The following is a 20,933-nucleotide window of genomic DNA, read 5'->3' as shown; positions in this document are numbered from 1 at the left end:
GTAGGTCAAGTGTATCTTTTTGTAGCTAGTAGTAAATTTATAATATATATGCTTAATATACATGCAGGCTTACATTTACAGGAGCTAAGAATTGATTCTCAAGTAACTGAGCGTACGTCAACTGAGGGTCTGGGCTTAACTGTGTTGTGTGTTCTAGAGAGAAAGTAGTTCCACAGATGGCTGGAGGCAGCTCTTTGTCCATATGTTTTGTCTTTCTCATCTTGGTAACCTAAGATAGCTAGCTTCCAAGATTGGAGGAAGTGCATTACCAGTCTTCTGGAACCAGCCTGGCCACCGTGAGCAACGCTGTCTGACCCTCCACGAAGAGCAGAGCAGAGAGTTGCTGCACAGCGGTGATAGACATGGGGAGCAAAGAGCCAGGCTCTCAGCAGGAGGGGGAAAGCTAGAAGGGACTTGGCTGCTTGGACAGGAATACAGCTGAGTGGAGCGGCTGGCTCCGGACAGCTTCTCACTATGGCTGCACCCAAGCATCAGGTCTTGACAATCCCCTTGGGAACATTCTGCTGAGAGCCCATCAGTAAGCGAGGCTTATCCACTTGTATTAGGCTGGAGTCTTGCAAAGGAAAATCATCTCAGAGGAAGCTCCATAGGTAGCAAAGACGTAATAAGCAACGGTGCAACACGAAAAGGGAGTCCTCGGCAGGATGCCTGTCATTTGTGGGGTGATTAAAAGGCCTTCCCTATTGGGAACCTGACTGAGTCAGGACCAGTCTCACGTTTCTTGTTGAGAATAAGCTTTGTCATCATTGTTTTGGGGAAAGCCATGACTAATCTGATAGAAGGGAATTCTACTGGGATTTTTAAAAGCTGAGACTCAGGCATTATCCCATCTGACTTGTTTGGTCACTGAGTGTCTCTCCATCTGGATAGGCCTTCTCAGAGGCCTGGCCCAGCTCCTCTCCTGCAGCCGCTTTTCTGTGCCACATTCTCCTTTTGACCACAGGCACTCAGAAAGTGAGTTAGATGCTGGGAGGGGGAAGAGGAAGAAAAACAGTCCAAATCTACCTCACAATGTCAAGGAAAGCGTTACGCTGCCATCATGGGAGTGGGGCTTTCCGACCCCCGCACTCTGCACATGCCTGAAATCAGGAAAAGTTGGAGGAAAGCTTGTGAAAAGGGCAGTCCTGCTCCTGGTGTCTTCTCCTGGCTTGAACTTGCAGTTGGTAGTAGTTTTGCCTCATGTGAAGTTATGAACGTTAAATATAAAGAAGCTGAAAGGTGGTGATGCATTCCACTAGTTCCAGTACTTGGGAGACAGAGGCAGGTGGATCTCTGTGATTTCAATGCCAGGGTGGTCCATATAGCAACCTCCAGCACAGCCAGGGCTACATGGAGAGACCTAGTCTCAAAAACGGTCTCTGCAGTCGCCAGTGACCACTGCAAAAAGAAGCTTCTCCAACTAGAGCAGACACCAGCACTGTTCTTGAGGCACAAACACTGCTATTTGGAAGCAATTTGAGTGAGAGGCTGTCTTTTCTATGCAAAATAACAGCCCCAGCTTCTTCACTTGGTGCCTGTGCCTCCCTAGCCACTGGTTTCTAATGAGATTACTGTCCCAGATGAGGTTTTTCTCCTATGAAGTGGGCATCAAATCTAGTAAAAAAGGCAGGTGGTACCCCTCCCCATCTTATTTTTCTCTTGCTGTGATAATACACCATGACCAAGGCAGCTTATGAAAGAAAGTGTTTGCGTGGGCTTATGTTTTCAGAGTCAGGATCCATGATGACAGGAACAGCGAGAGCTCACCCCTTGACCCTCGAGGAGGCAAAGAGAGCACACTGGGAACAGTTGAAGGTTTTTCGAAACCTCAGTACCCACCCCCAGTCACACACCCCATCAGACAAGGTCATCAGCTGTTCCCAAGCAATCCCACCAACTGAGGACCAAGAGTATTCAAGCATATGGGCCTATGGGGGCCATCTCATTGAAACCACTGCACAAACCGCCCCTCCCCTGTACCAGTCTTGCCACTGTTCTTCGAGTGGGCGTGTCTTGCCTCAGTGGTTGGTACCGTGCGCTGGCTCTGAGCTGAGGAGGACTATTAATACCAGCTCTCCACTAGCAGCCTAACGGTATTCAAAGGAACAAGGAAGAAGCTAAAAACCACTACTGTGGTTTTAAAATTACTTTATGCGCATGAGTGTTTGGCCTACTTGTATGTGCACTCGTGTCTAACCAGGTATAACCTGGTGCCCATGGAGGCCAGAGAGAGCACTGGATCCTCTGGAACTGGAGTGACAGACGGTTGTGAGCTGCGTGTGAGCTCTGGGGCTTAAATCTGGGTCCTCTGGAAGAGCAGCCTCCCCCATATAGATTTTGTTTTATTGTTGTTGTTTTTTAATGGTAAAAAAAAATTACAAGAGCACAAACCCACTTTTATTTATTTACTTTTCATTAGTTTAAATCTGGGAAGGGCACAGCATGACACGGATTCTGTGTCCAGTGGCCTTTGCAGGAAGGCTGCTTCGGAATTTGGCATGAACCAGGCCACTGTTCCCATGGGCCTGGTTACTTAGGTCACTCTGGTTTTGTTTGCTTTGCCTCCAGGGGTCACTGTATTGTTTTTTGTTTTATGCACATGAGCACATCTCTTGCCTAAGTAGAATTCAGTTTCATCTCAGGCATAAACACCTTCAATTTTAAGAAGAGCTGTGTGTTCTCTTTGGTTCCAGAGGCCTCGCTTACAGCCAGCGGAAGTGGCCTTGCACCACAGCCTCCAGACATGTTTGCTGCTTAGAAGCCCTGTTCCCAGCAGGCCTCCACAGGCGCCAGGATGGCGGAAAGAGCCTCATAGATTTTTGGAAGAGAAACTTTTCATTTCATTTTATAAGAAAAGTAGATTTGAGGTTACTTCGTGCAGCCAAGTCTGGCTTTGACCTCACGATCCACCTGCCGTTGCTGCCTAAGTGTTAGGATTATAGGTATATGCTGATATACCTAGCCAAATGTGTGTTTTGGCTAGGATTGAGTGGGGGTTTTATTGTGATAACATGTGCACACACGCACGTTCTCTCTCTCTCTCTCACACACACACACCCACACACAGAGTAACATGAAACATGTCTTTTTATCTATATTTTGGTACAGTTCCTGGGTACTGGTGGTTCCTGTATACTAGGCACTGCTAGTATATATTTCCAGAACTTTCCCTCTTGGAGTAAATGTCTTTAATGTGTGTCTTTATGATGAATCCCAGTGAGGTCAGTGAGTTTCATTCAAGCTATCATAGTTAGTGGTGCAGCACTCCTGAAGTTGCTCTTTGCTGTTTCCTACAGTCTCACCTGCTTCTCTTGGACTATGTTTCAGAGAAGTTCAGGAATGTGCTCCTTATCTATCTATCTATCTATCTATCTATCTATCTATCTATCTATCTATCTATCTGTTAATTCATTTATTTATTTATTATGTATACAGTGTTCTGCCTGCACGTACACCTGCACACCAGAAGAGGGCACCAGATCTCATTATAGATGGTTGTGAGCCACCATGTGGTTGCTGGGAACTGAACTCAGGACAGTCAGTGCCCTTAACCTCTGAGCCATCTCTCTAGCCTGAGAAGTGTGTTCTTGCCCCTCTGTGCTCTCTCTGGAAAATGTACTACTGTAAATCTTTCTTTCCAGCTGAATCATAGAATCCCAAAGGAAGAGAACCCTGGTCTTGCCTTTCCTTATGAGGGTCCTGAGACCCTGCAAGCTGTACACAACTATACACAACACATTCTCCTGATCCCATGGCTCTTTGCCCATTATTTCTACCTGAAAACATCCACAGTGTTCACCCATCTCCCCTTTCAAGCCTGGACCTCAGGCTTGACTTGGCTTTGCCTTAACTTGACTCCCAAGTACGTGCCAGAGATGAACTGTGTTCCTGGAAGTGCAGAGCTCATAGTCCTTCATGACCATTGCCGCTGCCTTACCTCTGGGCTGTTTACTCATCCTCTCTGCCAAAGATAGGGGGAAGAGTCAAGTTCTGATTTGGTGCCTGAAGCAGAAAAGCCCAGGAATCTGGTTACAGAGGAAGGGTTAGAATGTAGCATAAATCAACAGGAGGAGTTTCAGAAATATGCAATAAAAGGCTGCAGTCCTGGAGTCCTCACACCCCCATGTTGCTCTTGGCTAGTGCTAATCAGTGAACAAATTACACACCTGTCATCAAAGCATGACGCCCTTCCACTGTCACCGCTGCAGAGTGAGTCCTCTGTAATCTGGGCCTGAGGACCTAGTGAGGAGTGAGGGTTGCAGGAGTTGATGGTTACTGTAACACAGCCTGGCTTCCAGACATGTCTCCACTATGCTCTGCTGCGTGCATTCTCTGCTGATGGGACCCCAAAGCTTGTCTTGCCTTTAGTGTCCAAGCCCTTCTGCAAGTACCCAGCCTGCTCCTCGGGAGAGAGGAGACACCCGCTGTCCAGAGGGATGTGGGGGCTGCTGGAAAAATTTGTTCTTGCCTCTGTCTCTTGTAGGGGGACCAGACAGCCTTGCATCGGGCTACTGTGGTGGGAAACACTGAGGTCATCACAGCGCTTATCCGGGAGGGATGCGCCCTGGACAGACAGGACAAGGTGAGTGGGATGGTAAGGGCTGCAGGGTGCTGCAGAGCCAAGGAAGCAGCTTGCCTCACTGCTACTTTCAAGACGTAATCTTTCTCCCACCACTTGGTCAACAAGAGATGTCAACCTAGATCTCTCTGAAAGAGTGTCTGGGATCCCAGCAGCTGTGTCTGTTTAAAAATCCTGCCCCCTGTTCTGTGGTGCTGTGCTAACAGCTTAAGACCAGGTACAGAAAGGAAAACAGAAGTCAGGACCTGTGGGAGTCTGCTGGAGAAGAGGCACCCTCAGAAGCTGTTTCTTAGACAGGCAAGCAAGTTAATGTTTTTAGCTATTGAAGGAAAATGAGACAAATCATTTCTTTCTTCCAGGAATCCCAATGACACATTGTTTGAGAACCCAGTGCTTTTAAATTGTCAGGTCTTAAAATGTGGATGTTTATATTTAAGGGCGGTACAGCCTCTGTGTCCTTTTTCCCCTCATAGCTTTTCATCAAAGTGTGACGCATGTAAAGAAAATGGCACAGACAGTTAGTGCGGCACGAGATTCCTTGGCACATTTAAGAGCTCTGGGTCAGGAGTGGTTTCCCTACAGCCCGGAGCCCTTCTGTCTTGCCATCTCTTGCTTTAACTGCTCCAATAATGGCTCCACGTCGATCTTGTGCCCCTTGGCCTCCCCAGCACTGTCCTGCTCACCGTCTTTGGGACCCAGGCTCCCCTCTTGTTAGTGTCAGTGTGCCCAGCCTCTGCCCTTTTGAACACATCTCTGTGTGTGTAACTGGAGAATGTGCTCTTGCCCTGAGCATGAAGGCCTGGGGCTACGTATGTGTTCCTCCCTGCCCATCTTTCATTCCCTTTCTCACTAGCATAAATAAATGGGAGCCATTTTGCTGTTTGTATTTAAAAGCCATGTATGTAGAATTATTCTTTAGCTTATTTACAGTCCATGTTCCTTCAGTGTCTGGTCATTTGGAGTCCTGGGGAGTTTTATATCAAACTAGAGACATAAAGACACGGGCATGGGGTTGTGTGCCTTTAATCTTAGCTCTCACAGGATCTCTGGATTTGAGGTGAGCCTAGTCTATACATCAAGTTCTAGGCCAGCCAGGGCTAGATAGTGAGACCCTATTTTAAATAACTAATATTTTTGGTGAAGACATGGAATTGGAGGATCATCTATCTCCTGGGCTTCTGGGCCTTCATAAGGCATGTTTTACAGGGCTTCTTCTGGTCTCAGGAGCATGGTGGAACCTTAGGAATGGTGGAAGTGGGAAGGAATGAGAGTGTGACACCCCAAGTATGTTGTTTCTATAGACAGAGCCATGGGGAGGGGCTCGGGAGCCTTTTTCCATGGCATGCTTCCAAGGAGACTTTGACCTGGTCCAGGTACTCACCTGCTGCACCTCATGAGGGGGTTTCACAAGGTGTCCAAAATGGCTCCTGTCCTCCACCATTGTAGGAGGACGAAGAAACTGGTCACTCAGATCCTCTTCTGTGCTCTGTAGTTCTGATGGGTACCCTGTAGTGACCCGGGGTGTTTTAGTGAGAGGAGCCAGAGCCTGGCTAATGTGTCCTCTTGCCCTGTGTTACTTAGGATGGGAATACAGCCCTGCATGAAGCCGCCTGGCATGGGTTCAGCCAGTCAGCCAAGCTACTCATTAAAGCGGGAGCCAACGTGCTTGCCAGGAACAAGGTGAGGCCCCGCAGCTGACCTCCTCCTTCACAGATGAGGAAGGTTGTGGGAATCTTCATCCCTGTTTGTCTCCTGCCTGGGGGAGAGCTACTGGGGCATGGAGAACCCTGCAGGGGCAGGATCACCTTGATGGCTCACTGCAGGGGTAGGTAGGCTGGTGCTGCAGGCAGGGTAAGCATGCCACAGTGCTGAGACCCTCTAGTGTGAGAGGCTCTGGGTACTGCTGGGAACCTGTGCTTGTCATTTGATGTGATTACAATAGGACAACAGTAGAAAGCGGGCATGAAGAATGTCAGCAAAGAACTAAAACACTGATAGTAACAGCATGGTGTGGTCGAGTGGGCTGGGGCAGTGGGATTGGAGCAGCTGCCTTTGGGGTGCAGGCTGCAAAACAAAAATGGTTCTGTAGGACTCAGGCGGATCACTCACCTGGCATGCACAAGTTCCCAGGTCCGCGCCCTGAACCCCCTAAAAGAAGTCTTACCTGTTTGTGCGGTAGCTATCATCTGAGGTTCCTGTTCTTAAAGCAGTGACGCGTGCTAGGAAAACTTTATACTTAAGTGTATCTATGTTAGCAATAAGTAAAGCAGTAAAAAATGCAGGAGAGGAGTGTAAAGTTATTCATTCAGAGTAAACACAGTGTAACTTAAATCACAGTTTTGGTGATGAGAGCCTGACCGAGGAGTGCATGGCGTCATGTGAATGCTCAGTGCTAATGTGAATTTACATTTTGTGAAAACTAGGCCTGCAAAGATATCACCAGAGTATTAACAGTGTCTATCTATTTGAATTTGCTAATTTTTGGTGTTCTTTTTAATTTTTGTCCCTTTTCCAAAATTCCTGAACTGAACTGCTTCTCTATTCAACCATTAGGAGAAGAGACGTGTTATTTTAAGAATAAAAGAAGCGTTGTCAGCACTGTTAGAGTATTTACAGTGGTGCTGAGTGGTGCCTTTTCTTCCCTTGGATGGCCAGGATGGATCTGTGGCCAGTGTTTAAGGAACCTGAGGATTTCCCGCAGTGCACTTGCATGGTTGGTGACGCTGGTTATCTCACATGAAAAAGTGGAGGAATACTAAGTCTGTGCCTGGGGAGGAATGGAATGAGAGCCGTGGTCAGCGTTACACAGACACACATGCACATGTACACACACGCAGATTGGCACAGTAGTACCAGAAATCAAGAATCTGTACTCCCAAACCCCTGCAGACACATCACCACACAAGTTCTTCAGTAACAGTTCCACGCACAAGATCTAATACTAATCGGCTGACCAGAAATAGTCTCCATGGAAGGCATGACTTCTGGGCCTCACCCGCTGCGCTGCCTTAAATGAGATTGGCTGAGCTCAGCAGGGAGGAGTATTGTAAGGCCCAGATGACCTGCTTCAGTTGCTTTGACCTCTGAAATCTCTTGGTTCTCACTTCCCTGACATTGGCTTTCTGGAGTGAGGTAAAGCAAGACGCTCTAGCCCTCATATGGGCGGAGGCAATGTCGCTTCTCTCCCTCATTTTCGTATGTACGGCCTCTCTGAGCTCGTCTCTATGTCTCCCACCTTCCTTTCTCTTTCCGTGCTCATCTCATGACTGCTCCTGGATTAGCCCACAAGCCTCACAGTTGAGTGGCTGGCTTGAGCTTGCTGCCTTCCCTCCTGCTGTTCCTCTGCCTGGATGCCTCCCAGCCTGCTGTGTTCTCAAGTCTCCAAGCACACGGCCCCTACATTTGAGTGGGTCTCCAGAGGCCTCCTGGAGCCTGCATTTCAGATGTACCTCTTCCTCGCCTACAGCTGTCTAGCCCAGGCTCGCTGGGCTGCAGTGCAGCCCTCCATGGCAGCTTTGTGGTCAGGCTTCTCGCGGTTCCTTCTTGGAGCCTGTATGATGCTGTGTGCAGCGAGGCTTGCCCACGTTCTCTCAGATGGGGCTTCTGCTTCTCCAAGATGGCGCGTGCTCCGGACTTTATCACTCCTGAGAGTCATCGTGATCTGTGAAGCAGCTTTTTGCAAACAGCCTCTGAGGATCTCCCACAGGGTCTTTCTTTCATATTTAGCAAACACAGCACCGTGTTGGAGTCAGGACACATTACTGGGGGCAGGGGGTCGTCGCACATATACTGCAGGCCACATTTTTCATGGTGGCTTTGGAGGTGGGCTTATAGAAAGTCTTGTTTTTTAGGAGTGAGCCGTGTCTCATGAGATTGGACCAGTGTATGTGGTTGTGTAATTGCCACTACAAACAGAATATTCCGTCACTTCAGAAAAGTTCTTCTGTACCCTTTGGTGGGAGTCCCGTAGCCAAGCCCTCCAAGCCCCTAGCAACCACACCTCTGTGTCACCTTTTCAAAAATAGTGTTTTTGTTTCTCTCAATGTTTGGGCTTCCTCCATGTTGTTAGACCCATGGCTCCTTCAGTCCATTTTATTGCTGAATAGTGCTGCACTGTATGGGCGCACTGGATCATCCAGTCCTATAGAGTCTGCGTCTTTCCTCCTCCGTCCTTCCCTCCCTCCTCCTCTGCAAACGGCCTTCCTCTCCTTTTCCATCCTTCCTTCTCTTTATCTCTTGTTCTTTTTATTTATTTATTTTACTTTATAATTATTTTACTTTATGTGTGTGAGTGTTTCGCCTGCATGTTTGCATACCACATATGTGCCTGGTAGCTGCAGAGGCCAGACAAAGGCCATTAGATCTCTTGGAACTGACTGGAATTACTGATGGCTGTGAGCTGCCGGCAGGTGCTGGAAGTTGAACCTGGGTCCTGTGCCAGGGCATAATCAATATTTTTTAGTGGCAGAAATAAACTTTAATATGCTATATTTCTAGAATCTTTCAGCTTCTTCTATTTCACTCATTTTTCTCAGCACATATTTAACCACTGCCTTGAAGTCAACAGGTCCGAGATCAAGAGTATTTAAGGCATCAGCCTTGCTTATGGAGAGCTAACCGTGCGAGGTTCTCAGCCTGGCTGCACCTTAGGCTGTAGGACAGTTAAAACCTAAAACAAACAAACAACAACCACAAAGATCCACCCCCGAGCCAGGCCTGGTAAACAGAGATTTCTCAGAATGTGAGACTTGGCCTGCAGGCCGGGCCTCACCCAACAGGCTGAGGAAATCAGAGTGGAGAACAGGCCACAGGCTTGCACTGGTGGAGTTTGAGAGTATCCTGGACACTTCTGGTGTGCAGCGAGAGTTCCCAGGGAGGGCTGACACAGCCCACCTCAGCGGGCCACTTCCTCCTCAGCCCTAGTGTGGATGCCCGGGCCAGGCTGACTGGAGCCTCAGTTAGGAGAAGCAAGTGCACGGGTGATGCCAGTTTTCATTTTCCTTATTATTTGCTTGTTGTTCAAATGAGTATTCTTTTTCAAAAGGAATCTAATACCTAAAGTTTCTGAAGGCAGTGCTGAGGTCTGTAGGAGAGCAGGCAAGAGGAGAGGACACACAAAGCTACGGGCAGGTGCGACCGCAGCTCTTAAGCTCAGCAGAACAAAGTGCCAAGCCTGCAATTATTTGCCTGTGTGCTCAGAATACCTCACCCACTTTCTCATTAAATGAAGAGAAACTGCTTTTCTAGGAGTTATCAGCAGCTCTTAGGACCTTCTCCCGGAATCATAGAGTTCTGTTTACACCATGGCTTTTGCAAAATTATTGTGGACATACTTTTGGGGTGGTGTTTAAGTTCAGAAAGCAACAGTATTGCCTCTTAGGTCAACATTTTTTTTCATAGTTCAAGTGTTTGTTTGAAAACATTGAAGAGGGCTGGAGAGATGGCTTAGAGGTTAAGAAGACTGGCTGTTCTTTCATATGTCCTGGGTTCAATTCCCAGCAACCACATGGTAGCTCATAACCATTTATAGTGAGATCTGGTGTGCAGGCAGAGCACTGCATGAGTGATAAATACATCTTCAGGAACACTGAAGAGCAGGCATCCCAATCAGGCCTGCTTCTGGGAAGCATCCTTAGAGCGGCTACTGCCCTCGATGGGTAAAGAGTTATCTCTGAACGCTGAGCATGTGCTTGTGGTTCAGAAAGTACAAGGACCAATGACGCCTGCTCGGGATCTCAGGAGGGAGGTAGAGAAGTTACAGCTAAGCACGTGGAGTGCTTTTCTGGATGGCTTTAACTCATGAGGGGCAGAGGCAGGGCTCAGAGCCAAAGCGCGGGGACAGAGGGGACTCTGCAGCTCGCTTGCCGTCTGCATTTACAGTTCTTGTATCTGAAACACCAGCGGCGATCCCTGTTGAGCAGACCGTGGCTGCCTCTCGCCGAGGAGGTGTTCTGCTGTTCCCTGCAGGTCTGTGCAGACACATGCTAATGCGTTCTCCCTTCTCTCTGCCTTCTCTCTCCCAAGGCAGGGAACACGGCTCTGCACCTGGCCTGCCAGAACAGTCATTCCCAGAGCACACGCGTCCTCCTGCTGGGCGGTTCCCGGGCTGACCTCAAAAATAACGTGGGTGAAAGTACCAGCTTCTCACAGGCGCTTTTTATATAACCAACGCGGATGCAGCGTGAAGAACTAGAAGCCAGAGTGCCAGGGCATCTGCGGCCTAATCTCTAAATTAAGATTGTGCTAACTTTCTAAGGGTGGCCTAGGGAAAATGCCGCTTTCTGCACTTAGGCGTCAAGTTTACCTCATCAATTCTTTATTATATGTCTGTCGGGACTAGAGAGCCCATAAATGAGCAATCCTCAACCTGTGGGTTGCTCTGTCTCCAAAAATATTTACATGATGATTTGTAACAGTAGCAAAATTACAGTTATGAAGTAGCAACAAAAACAACTTATGGTTAGGGTCACCACAACACGAGGAACTGTATTAATGGGTCACAGCCCTAGGAAGATTGAGAGCCTCTGACATAAATGCTTTAAGAATGTACACCCACATAAAGTGTTACACTGTGGTGAGACAGTACCGGGCCGGGCTGTTCTGTGGTACTCAGTACCTCCCCTCTTCAAAGTTAGCTGCTGATAACTGCAGTGCCCTTCCCGTGAGCAGGCAGGGCAGTGGGGCTTGAGAACATCCTTCCTCCTGTGTTTTCTGCCGAAAGCCTGTGGCTTAAGCCAACACCTCCCTTTTTGGAGGCAGATTTATATGGTTCTAGAAGTCTCTGAGCCCTAGCCTTGGCTCTTTCTTAGTCCAAAGGAGACAGCTGTGCTAAATGGCCATGGTCTAGACAGAAGGCAAACACAGCGGGAGCCAGCAGCGTGTTGTGATGGAGTCTGAATTTTTCTGATTCATCAGCAACCTAGGCTGTATCCTCCATAGAGGATGATAGCAGGCTTCCAGCTGTGATGGGTCTTTGCTGGGAAACTCATTTCCAAAGCAACAGGGTTGGTTTTAACTTTGCTTAATCCAGACACTTTGAGCTGTAGGGGAGGTCAGTGTCCATAGAGCCTTATCACCCACAGTAGCCATTAGTGCTCATGGGAAGCAGGCATCTAGTTTTATGTGCACTAAAGCAAAGCAAAGGTTCGTGGCACTGAAGATGTTGAGGGAGCAGCTTAGAGTGAGCCCTCCCTACAGCATACAGCTGCCTGCTAGCTTTTAAGTGATGACGTTTTTTGTTGTTATGTTTTGTGACTGCTGACTGTGCTAAGAGCTTGATTTCCATCCACAGGCAGGAGACACCTGTTTGCACATGGCTGCGCGGTATAATCACTTGTCCATCGTTAGACTTCTCCTCAGTGCTTTCTGTTCTGTTCACGAAAAGAACCAGGTCAGTGCACACACCCTCTTCATGGCGACAGGCAGCCTAGTGGGGTGCACACAGGAGTAGGGGCTGCTGGGAAATGTTACCCTCTGACTTGTCTGGGACTCCACCAGTACCTGTTGCAGTGGCCCTGACTTATCTGGCTGCCTCCACCCTTGGACACACATCCTTACCATCCCTCTACATAGCACCACAGTGACATAGTGGACATTTTTGGGACAGCTCACCGCGACTTTTGCTTATTCTGGGATTTTATTAGGAAAGCCTACAGAAAGGAGTATGGTGTAGAAAAGAAGCAAGGGAGCTAGGTGTTTCATGAATTCTGCTGTTGCATTCCCTGCACTGCCACTTCCCTGTGAGCCGCTGAGCCTCTTGTTTCTTTGAAACTGGGCATGACCCTCGTATCTGTGCAGTGTGGTAGGAGTCTATAACAAAGCTGTGAACAATATGGTAGTCTGCAATGGACATGGCTTTCAGTAGTCATTTGGGTAAAGAAAATTGATTGTCTTGGTGTTATTGGTTTCTAGATAATGTGTTCTTTGCCTTTGAGGGAGAGGCTGGGTTCATAAACCTGGAATTAAAATTAGACTGTGGGCCAGATTAAACATACTTACTGGGCTGGAGAGATGGCTTAGCAATTAAAGCACTGGGTGCCCTTCCAGAGGACCCACAACTGGGTTCAATTCCCAGCAACCACATGGCAGCTCACAACTGTCTGTAATACTAGTTCTAGGGAATCTGACACCAAGGCATATTACATAAAATTATTAAAAACAAAACAAAACAAAACACACATACACAACACACTTTGACCTTCCCCAGCTGCTTCTAACAGCCATCAGGGACAGTAAGATGTCGTCCTGGTCCCAGCATGTAAAAGAACCCAAATCTCTGTGCTTTAGGTTCAACAGAATGCTTTTGCAAATCTCCCTCCAGAGGGTGTGCTGGGTGAAGCATTAACCTCCGCAGCTGCTTTCAGCTCAGTCAGGCTCCCGCCTCTCAGTCCCTACCCAGGAGCCTTAGCAGCTCCCATCTCATCCTCAACCCTCAGAAATCCCACATCCAAGCCATGCTGTACCTGAGTGAAATCGGGTTTAGGAGTGGGACCCTGGCACTGTCGCTTCCGCAGAGCTTTCCCCAACACACAGGACTAAATGATGTAGGTGAAATGGACATTTGTCTTCACTCAAAGACAGATTTCACACTGCCCATAAATGAACACTGAGGCTCTTTGTCTACTCTGGCAGAGGAGGATGGAATGGTCTCACTTCCCTCGTGTTTGGGTGGCCCACATCTGCCATTCCCAATGGAAATGTCAGTCCGCCTGTGGGGACCACCGCCCTTCAGGGAACACCTGTATGAAGAGAAAGGTGGAAGTGCAGAGAGCCCTAACCAGAGCCTGGGCCTTGGTGTCCCCACCTGAGCTGCAGGGTCCCTGGTTCCTGGTCTCAGTTGGCTGAGGGGCAGGTACAGCCCTCTGCTCAGCTTTTCCTCAGAAGCCAAGCGCTTCTAACTATGGCATCCCCAGGCTGATTCACAGGGTGCAGAGCTCTGGGTGACCCAGTCTTGGGCAACCAGCCTGTCTCCTGAAGGCTTTGAGGCCCTCCGTTCTCAGCACCCCAGCTGGTCCTCTTCACCCTACATATGTAACCCTGGTTTGTGGCTTCCGGCCTCCTCAGGCAGGAAGACCTATGTGATGAATGCGTTGCTGGGAGGGCTTCATGTTTGTGTGACAAGTCTTGTTTGGATCTGAAGAACACCCTAGGCAGAGATGTGTCACCAGGCCAGGGCCAGTCAGTGTGTTGAGAAAGCTATCTTCTGGCTGCTTGCAGGCTGGAGACACGGCCCTCCACGTGGCTGCTGCCCTAAATCACAAGAAGGTGGTTAAAGTCCTGCTGGAAGCTGGTGCGGACACGGCTATTATCAACAACGTAAGCGGAGCCACAGCGCTGGTTCCACAGACTAGCAGCCCCTGAGGATCCAGTGAGCTTTACCCAAGACACGCCCCCCCCCAGGGGCCCTAAGCCATAGCCCCCCAGGGTGGTGCTCATCTGGATTGTGCCAACTCTGAGTGCAATCGAAAGGACACTGGGTGAGCGCAGTCTGGCAAGAGGAGAGTTCTAAGGGGTTCTTAGCAAGCTATCCTGTGGGCCTCAAGATGGCCTCCTGATCAGCTGATGAGCCCAGAACACCACGCATGTCTCTCCAAGACTCTGCCCTCCATTTTTCAGTATGCTTGATCACCTCTGTAGGTCTCATAGCTGGGCACCCTTTTCCTGCAAGGGGCCCAGGGCACCGAAGCTAGTGTTCTTCATCTCTGTGTGCAGCTCACCCTGTCCCCACCCCGTCTTCTTCCGCCATCAGAGCGCTGAACCTGCCTGGTGCTCTCTCCAATGGCCACAACACACTCTCCTGGCTTTTAATCTTACGACCTACAGGGTGGCTGTAGCCTGTGCTGAGGCTGTTCCTGTTGGAAAAGCCGTGCTAGGTGGATTTTCTGATCTTTGTGCTGCTCAGCAAGAATGCCCGCCTTGCTCGTGTTCGCCGCCTTTCCTGCCCTCTGTGCCTAAGGGCCTTAATGAGCCTCACTGAGGAGCTGAGGCCTGGGAGCCGCCCTTGCGCCTGAGTGCGGTGAGGAGTGTAATGGCCCACCCCTGCTGCCCCATGTCACCTGTCTTCCCTGTGTCTTTCCTCAGGCAGGCCAGACCCCGCTGGAGTGTGCCCGCTACCACAATAATCCTGAAGTTGCTCTGCTCCTCACCAAGGCTCCCCAGGTAGGACTTACTGCATCTTACAAACTGCGCGGGGCCTACACCGTAGCTGGGATTCCTCCGCTGTGATCTGACGAAGCCAGTGGAAAATAAATGCGAGTCGGTGGGCTGGGAAGCCAGGCAGTGTGGAAAGCCGGACTCTATATGGCGCCAGTGGTACCCAGGGTCCCACCCTTTCACTGCCATGAGCTTCCTGGACCCTCTCTTCTCAGCTGGCCAACCGGAGAAGTTCTGGGTGCTTTGTTCCTTACTCAGAAATGATGGCCGATGTCATTGAATGAGGTTGGCAGTAACCAGAATAAATTTGTAACCCTGGCGCCCTGAAATCATGGCTGTTCTTCCTTCATACTTACACCTTCCACAGATGGTTTCTCTATGATTGCGCCTACCCTTTCCATCTGCCTCATGCCATAGCTGCGACAGGACAATGATCAGTAGTGTTCACCATCACTCATTCTAGCGGGAGCCATCGCTTCCTCAGTGTAGGGAAGGCAGGCTATTCCAGAGCAGGGCGGAAACACTCCTCTGTCCATCTTACTGAGGCTGGGGTGGGGTGGGGGTTGGAGAATGAAAAGAAGCTTCTGGGTACCATGCTGCTAGTACTGGGGTGTAGGGTGTTACATGGCCCTCGTTTCGCTTCATTTTAAAGACTTGCTGATCTGACTGGCAGCAGTTTCTAGACTGCTGGCAGTGCTCGGTTTTGTGAGAGACGCCTGCTGGTCCTGCTTGGTGGTGTCTGATATCCGCGCACTGTGATGCAGGCCTCAGGGTGAGAAGCTGCTAGAAGCGTAGCCCACTCTAGGGACCATGTGAAATCAGAGGGATCGTGTGTTGTTGCTCTGAGAATGGCCTCGTCAAGCGCCCCAAGCCTGCAGACCCATGCGAGTGGCAGAGCCTTCCTCAGCTGACGTTGGAGGGATGGCAAAGCCAATGAGCCCTCAAGGCCGAGAACAGAGCAACTTGAAACCCTTCTGGTCCACATGTAGATGCCAAAAGTGCAGGCAAAAACTGTTGACCAGAACTTTCCCCCACGGATGTTAGCACTCTGAAGACTGCTCCCCTGCAAGGACTGTTCATCCTGGAATTAGCTAAGCCTGCCTCCTTGTTCAGTTGTACCCCTGCTACTCTGCATGTGATAGTACCACCTCCCTGCCCAGCTGTCTGTAATAAACATGCTAAGCTTCCAGGGTGCTGCAGCTGCTCCATCAGAGTGAGTACAGCCAAGCCGACCTCAGCTTTTCGGTGTCTGTCTGTCCATGTGTCTGTGTGTCTGTGTGTTCTCCATTTCCTTGTTGCCCCTAGTCAGGGTCCCAGAATCCCATTCATGCAAGGATATGGTCATCCACCTTACTTCTGCTTTGCAGAAGTTAGACAAATGCTGGTCTGTCAGAATCGGAAAGTATAGAGTGCCACAGAAGTGTCAGCAGCAGTCCATCTGTCTGCCATTTCAGCATTTGGCCATTTGATAGCCACTCAGCCCTATCCTGGGACGTACACACAGGCCGCCATGTCTCTTGGGGCTGCGCTATTCAGCCACACAGGGTAGTGTGCTTTCAATGCACCTGTGAGTCAGCTTCAGGCAGCAGCTGCTGGTATAGCCATCTCCTGGTCCCGCTGCTTCCCTCTCTTTCTGTCAGATGAGAAAGAGTTCTGAGTTGCCACACTATGTGCCAAAGCTACTCATCCAGCTGCTACTTGGGTACATCTACTGGCCCACGCCCTTGTTGGCTCTCCTACCTTAGCTGCATTGATAGGGGCAGGTACCAGTCCTCCGCTGGGAGCCAGTTAGTCCGATGGCTTATCGATGCACCTCAGTGATGTCTGAATTAAACCAACGGGATTTTGGCATGCACTTTGGTCAAGAGAACTGGGAGGTAGAAAATGAAACTCCCAGGATCCGGGCTGCCTCATGGCATGCCATTCCTATCCTGGTTTTTTGTTTTGTTTTGTTTTTGATTTTCCTCTGTGTAGCCCTGGCTGTCCTGAACTCACTTTGTAGACCAGGCTGGCCTCAAACTCACAGAGATCTGCCTCTGCCTCCCTGAATATGCCACCACACCCAGCTCCTATACTGGTTTTATGTAGGTGGCATTCTCTGCAGTTAGGCTGCACATACCTACCTGGCCACACCAGCTTAGCACACAGACACCTTATATTGTTATATACAAATCTCTTATGACCAAAGAAGATATCCTACCCATTTCCGGGTCCCTGCTATGTTCGGCACAGGACTAAGGAGGCATAGGAGGGCCGGAGTTCTCTGTGACACTAGTCTTTCCCACTGGGCTGTAGGTTCCGTCAGATTGGAGCACCATGCCCAGGGAGAGTCCTCTGCCACGTGCAGACGCCGTGTCCCCCTTCACCCCTACAACTATAGTATTTGCCTCTTTTAGATCTTGCGCTTCAGTCGTGGGCGAAGCCTGAGGAAAAGGAGAGAGAGGCTCAAGGAAGAGAGGAGGGCCCAGTCTGTGCCCAGAGATGAGGTGGCACAAAGCAAGGTATGAGGGACTCTCCCAAAGACCCCAGGTACCCGCTCATCTGGGTTCAGGTTGCCTGCTACCTCCTGTCCCGGTCTGTGCATCATTCCAGATCCCGTCTTTGTGTGTATGTTCGTGAGTGGCCTTCATCCGCCCTTTGTGCCACATGTGCCCTCGGCCTTTGTTCCGCCGTGGACACACCTGTGCCCTGATTTATGCACTACTTTGGTTCTGCAGCTGTGGTGTCCATGTTGTCACCTGGGGCCTTATCAGTATGCAGATTCCCAGGACTCAGCGTGGACCTGCTGAAATAGGAGCTCTGGACTGGGAGTGGGGGGTGGGGGGACGGCCTGGTCCTGAGACCTACTAGGGCAGACTGCTCCTTTGGTTTCTAACTAGGGGATGGACCAAGGCGACTCCAATAGTCTCTGTGTGCGCGTCAGGAAAGGGTGGCATTGGGCACAGCAGGATTGCCTGGCGCACGGGATGTGAGCTGCAGCTGGACATCGCTTTGCTCCACTCGGCGCCACTGTGCAGTAAACAATCTGGCAATCTTTGTAAGATTTTTTTGGGTGGAGGCAAGGTCTCACTGTGTAGCCCTGGGTGGTCTGGAACTTGACAGATGACTAAGCTGGCCTTGAACTCATAGAGATCCACCTGCCTCTGCTAAGATTAAAGACGCGTGACATGCCCAGATCTTTGAGGGTTCTTGGCAGGGACCATGAGAGGAGAGACCTTTTATGGACACATAAGCTGTTATTACTAAGCTGAGCCTGGTGCCACACACCTTGAATCCAAGCATCTAACTATGCAGCTGAAAGCATATTCACTTCATACAAATAAAAGCCCGGCTAGCCAGACAGGAGAAGCTGTTGCTAAGCTTACCCTCCATGCAGAAGACCCTGCCATTGGCTAATGTCCTTGTGGGTCCATTATTGGATGAAGTCTTATAAGCAAAAGTATACCCAGCTGGGGTCAGAGGCCAAAGACTCATGTGGAATAATTTGGGGGCTTTTTCCTTTGTAGGGAAGTGTCTCAGCAGGAGACACCCCCAGCAGTGAACAGGCTGTACCCCAAAAAGAGGAAGCTAGAAGAGATTGCCCACCAGCTCCCCAGGAGCCCAAAAAGGATGACAAGAGGAGAAAGTCAAGGCCAGAGGTCAGAGCAATCAGAGAGAGGGGAGGGGGGCCATGGGGCTGGTTTGGAGGAGGGTCTGGGGTGATTTGCCCAGCTAGGACACCATTCCTCTGGAAGGCTGTTTGGGAATGATTCCCCCTATACACACACACACACACACACACACACACTGGCTTTAGACACAGGAGATGGTGCTGGTGTGTTTCTGAGTATGCTGCCCTGAGGCCCAGAAGCAAGGTGGACTTCTTTATTTTTTTATTTTTGAGACAGAGTTATACTGTGTAGCATTGCATGGGGGATGGGAAATGCTTGTCACTGGGGTGAGTGCTGCGGGGCCTTAGGGTGATGGCCCTCTCTTCCCACAGGTGTCAGCACTCTCTGACCCCACCCCCGCCGCAGACCAACAGCCTGGACACCAGAGGAACCTGCACGGTCATCACCACCCCAAAAAGAGCAGACACCGGTGTTGGTCCCCACCTCCCCCGCATGGGTTCAGGGCCTACCAGCTGTACACGCTGTACCGGGGCGAGGACGGAAAAGTGATGCAGGTACACAGGTGCCACACAAGTGCCACTGGGCCAGAGCCCTACAAGGGCTGCAGGCGGGGAGGCCTCCGCCTGGCGGTAGATGCCCACTCAGATCTTGACTTAGCAAGGCTCCCCATCCAAACACCGCAGATGTACCCTGCCATGCAGGCCCCTCCCAAAAGTCACTGTCCACAGCGCATTATACCATCCTCAGGGGACTTCTGTCTGGAGGCCCCAGAGTGCGTGGATTCAAGCCTCTTTAAGATTATACTATGTCTCACCCTCCGAGTCTTAGTGCCTTTGGACCCAGAGCCCAACCTGTGGGACATCCAGAGCTAGCCGGGGATAAGTCTGGCCTCTTAAGTCTTCTGCCTCCCCTGGTGTTCTGCCATGCACAGTGGTTATTCAAGATGATTGTTAAATTTGAAGAAAGAAGGGCTGATTTCTACGTCTCCCCCGCCCCCGTGTGTGTAAGGGAGAGAGAGAATATTTGTGAGTGTGGTGTAGCTGTGTGTATGTATTTGGGTGCATAGTTGTGTGTGCAGAAGTCAGAGGGGAAGGTGCTGGGAACACTGCACCATCGCTCTTGCCCGCTGACCCATCTCTCCAGCCCCCTCATTCCTTTTTCATCGCTTTCTAGGCCCCAATAAAGGGCTGTCGCTGCGAACCTCTGATCAGCAAGCTGGAGAACCAGTTGGAGGCGACTGTGGAGGAGATAAAAGCCGAGCTGGGATCAGTGCAGGACAAAGTGAACACAAAGCTGGGGCAGATGGAGAGTAAGGCCCAGCACCAGGTAAGCAAGCGCTCAGGCCTGATGCTACGCTCGAAGGAGACAGTGCTCTAAAGACATCCAGCTTAGCATGTGCCAGCCTGGGGCATATAAAATAGTTGGGATTATAAAACTTACGTTTTCCTGCCAGGAATAATGGCACATGATTGTAATACTAGCATTTAGGTGGCTGAGTCAGGAGAGTCACAAATTCCAGGACTACTGCGCAACATAGTGAGCCTCTGTCTTGAAAGAGAGAGAGAAATAGAGAGAGAAAGAAAGAAAGAAAGAGAAAGAAAGAAAGAAAGAGAAAGAAAGAAAGAAAGAAAGAAAGAAAGAAAGAAAGAGAAAGAAAGGAGGGCCATTGGGGCCAGGAAGTGGTGGTACAGCACACCTTTAATCCCAGCATTCAGGAGGCAGAGGCAGGCAGATCTCTGAGTTGGAGGCCAGCCTGGTCTACAGAGGGAGTTCCAGGACAGCCAGGTGTTAGTTATTTTTATAAAACTGTGCCTGTTTCTCAGTTTCTCCCTTAACCTGGCTATCACACAAATAATCGAGACTCTTATATTTGCTTAATATTATGCTTCACAACAATAACTGAGCAGTTATGACTCTCTTCTTAACCCTCTAACCTAATTTGGCTTCCTTCTAGCATACATCCCAGAGAAACTTGCACTTTATAGCTTTTCTTGGTGAGCTCTCTTCTGGTCCCTCCTGCACATTTGCCCAGGGCTTAATCCTCTACTTTCTCCTCTGATTCTTCCTACCCTGGCTGGAAGGAAGTTCAGCCCTGTTCTCTCTCAAGCTCAGTGACTGGCTGTAAGCTGCTTTATGGGCATGTCAGAGGACAATTGGGGAGCAGTGTTTATACAGCATTGAGACAGGATGCCACGGACCGGCCCAGTCAGGCTCCTGGCGTCCGCGGGAGAACAAGGCTTTGGACAGGAAGACACGGTTTCGGCAAATTGACAGACAGACCAGTGAGGCTTTGGAATCTGCTGCACTTTACTGAAATCAAGCTAGTATTTTTATAATGATTTCACAAAAGGCACCAATGTTGGCATACTTCCCAGAATATTCAGACTTTTACCAAGAATACAAAGTTTACATTTTAACATAGGGGAGTGCCCACAAGAAATCTTGGCCTAAAAACTTTTTGATCAGAGCAAACAAAGAAAAAGAAACCTCAAATGCAGTTTCATTATTGCTAACCAGTGAAGAGGAAAGTCAGGAGCTAAGTCAGATGCCTGCCAAAATCTCTCTCTGTATCAAAATCTAATTACACCTTT

General features: G+C 49.7%; 1 protein-coding gene and 1 pseudogene across 6 annotated transcripts in view; one reads left to right on the top strand and one right to left on the bottom strand.

The window, feature by feature from the left end:
• Ankrd6 (ankyrin repeat domain 6) overlaps positions 1-20,933 on the top strand; it is a 150,546-nt gene that overhangs the window by 118,794 nt on the left and 10,819 nt on the right. For 3 of the 6 annotated variants that reach the window (XM_060373386.1, XM_060373387.1, XM_060373385.1), the window contains exons 4-13: positions 4,484-4,582; positions 6,161-6,259; positions 10,604-10,702; positions 11,871-11,969; positions 13,796-13,894; positions 14,660-14,737; positions 17,128-17,232; positions 18,238-18,369; positions 18,714-18,896; positions 19,516-19,668. In XM_060373386.1, coding sequence (XP_060229369.1) covers positions 4,484-4,582; positions 6,161-6,259; positions 10,604-10,702; positions 11,871-11,969; positions 13,796-13,894; positions 14,660-14,737; positions 17,128-17,232; positions 18,238-18,369; positions 18,714-18,896; positions 19,516-19,668 — 1,146 coding nt within the window. The remainder of the gene's footprint in view (positions 1-4,483; positions 4,583-6,160; positions 6,260-10,603; positions 10,703-11,870; positions 11,970-13,795; positions 13,895-14,659; positions 14,738-17,127; positions 17,233-18,237; positions 18,370-18,713; positions 18,897-19,515; positions 19,669-20,933) is intronic. The other 3 variants (XM_060373389.1, XM_060373388.1, XM_021634899.2) reach the window with 2 other exon arrangements.
• LOC110547360 (large ribosomal subunit protein eL33-like) lies at positions 2,421-7,694 on the bottom strand (annotated as a pseudogene).

Source organism: Meriones unguiculatus, chromosome 20 (genome assembly GCF_030254825.1).
Source record: "Meriones unguiculatus strain TT.TT164.6M chromosome 20, Bangor_MerUng_6.1, whole genome shotgun sequence".
NCBI classification, from domain to species: Eukaryota; Metazoa; Chordata; class Mammalia; order Rodentia; family Muridae; genus Meriones; species Meriones unguiculatus.
This window is presented reverse-complemented; position numbering and strand designations above follow the sequence as displayed.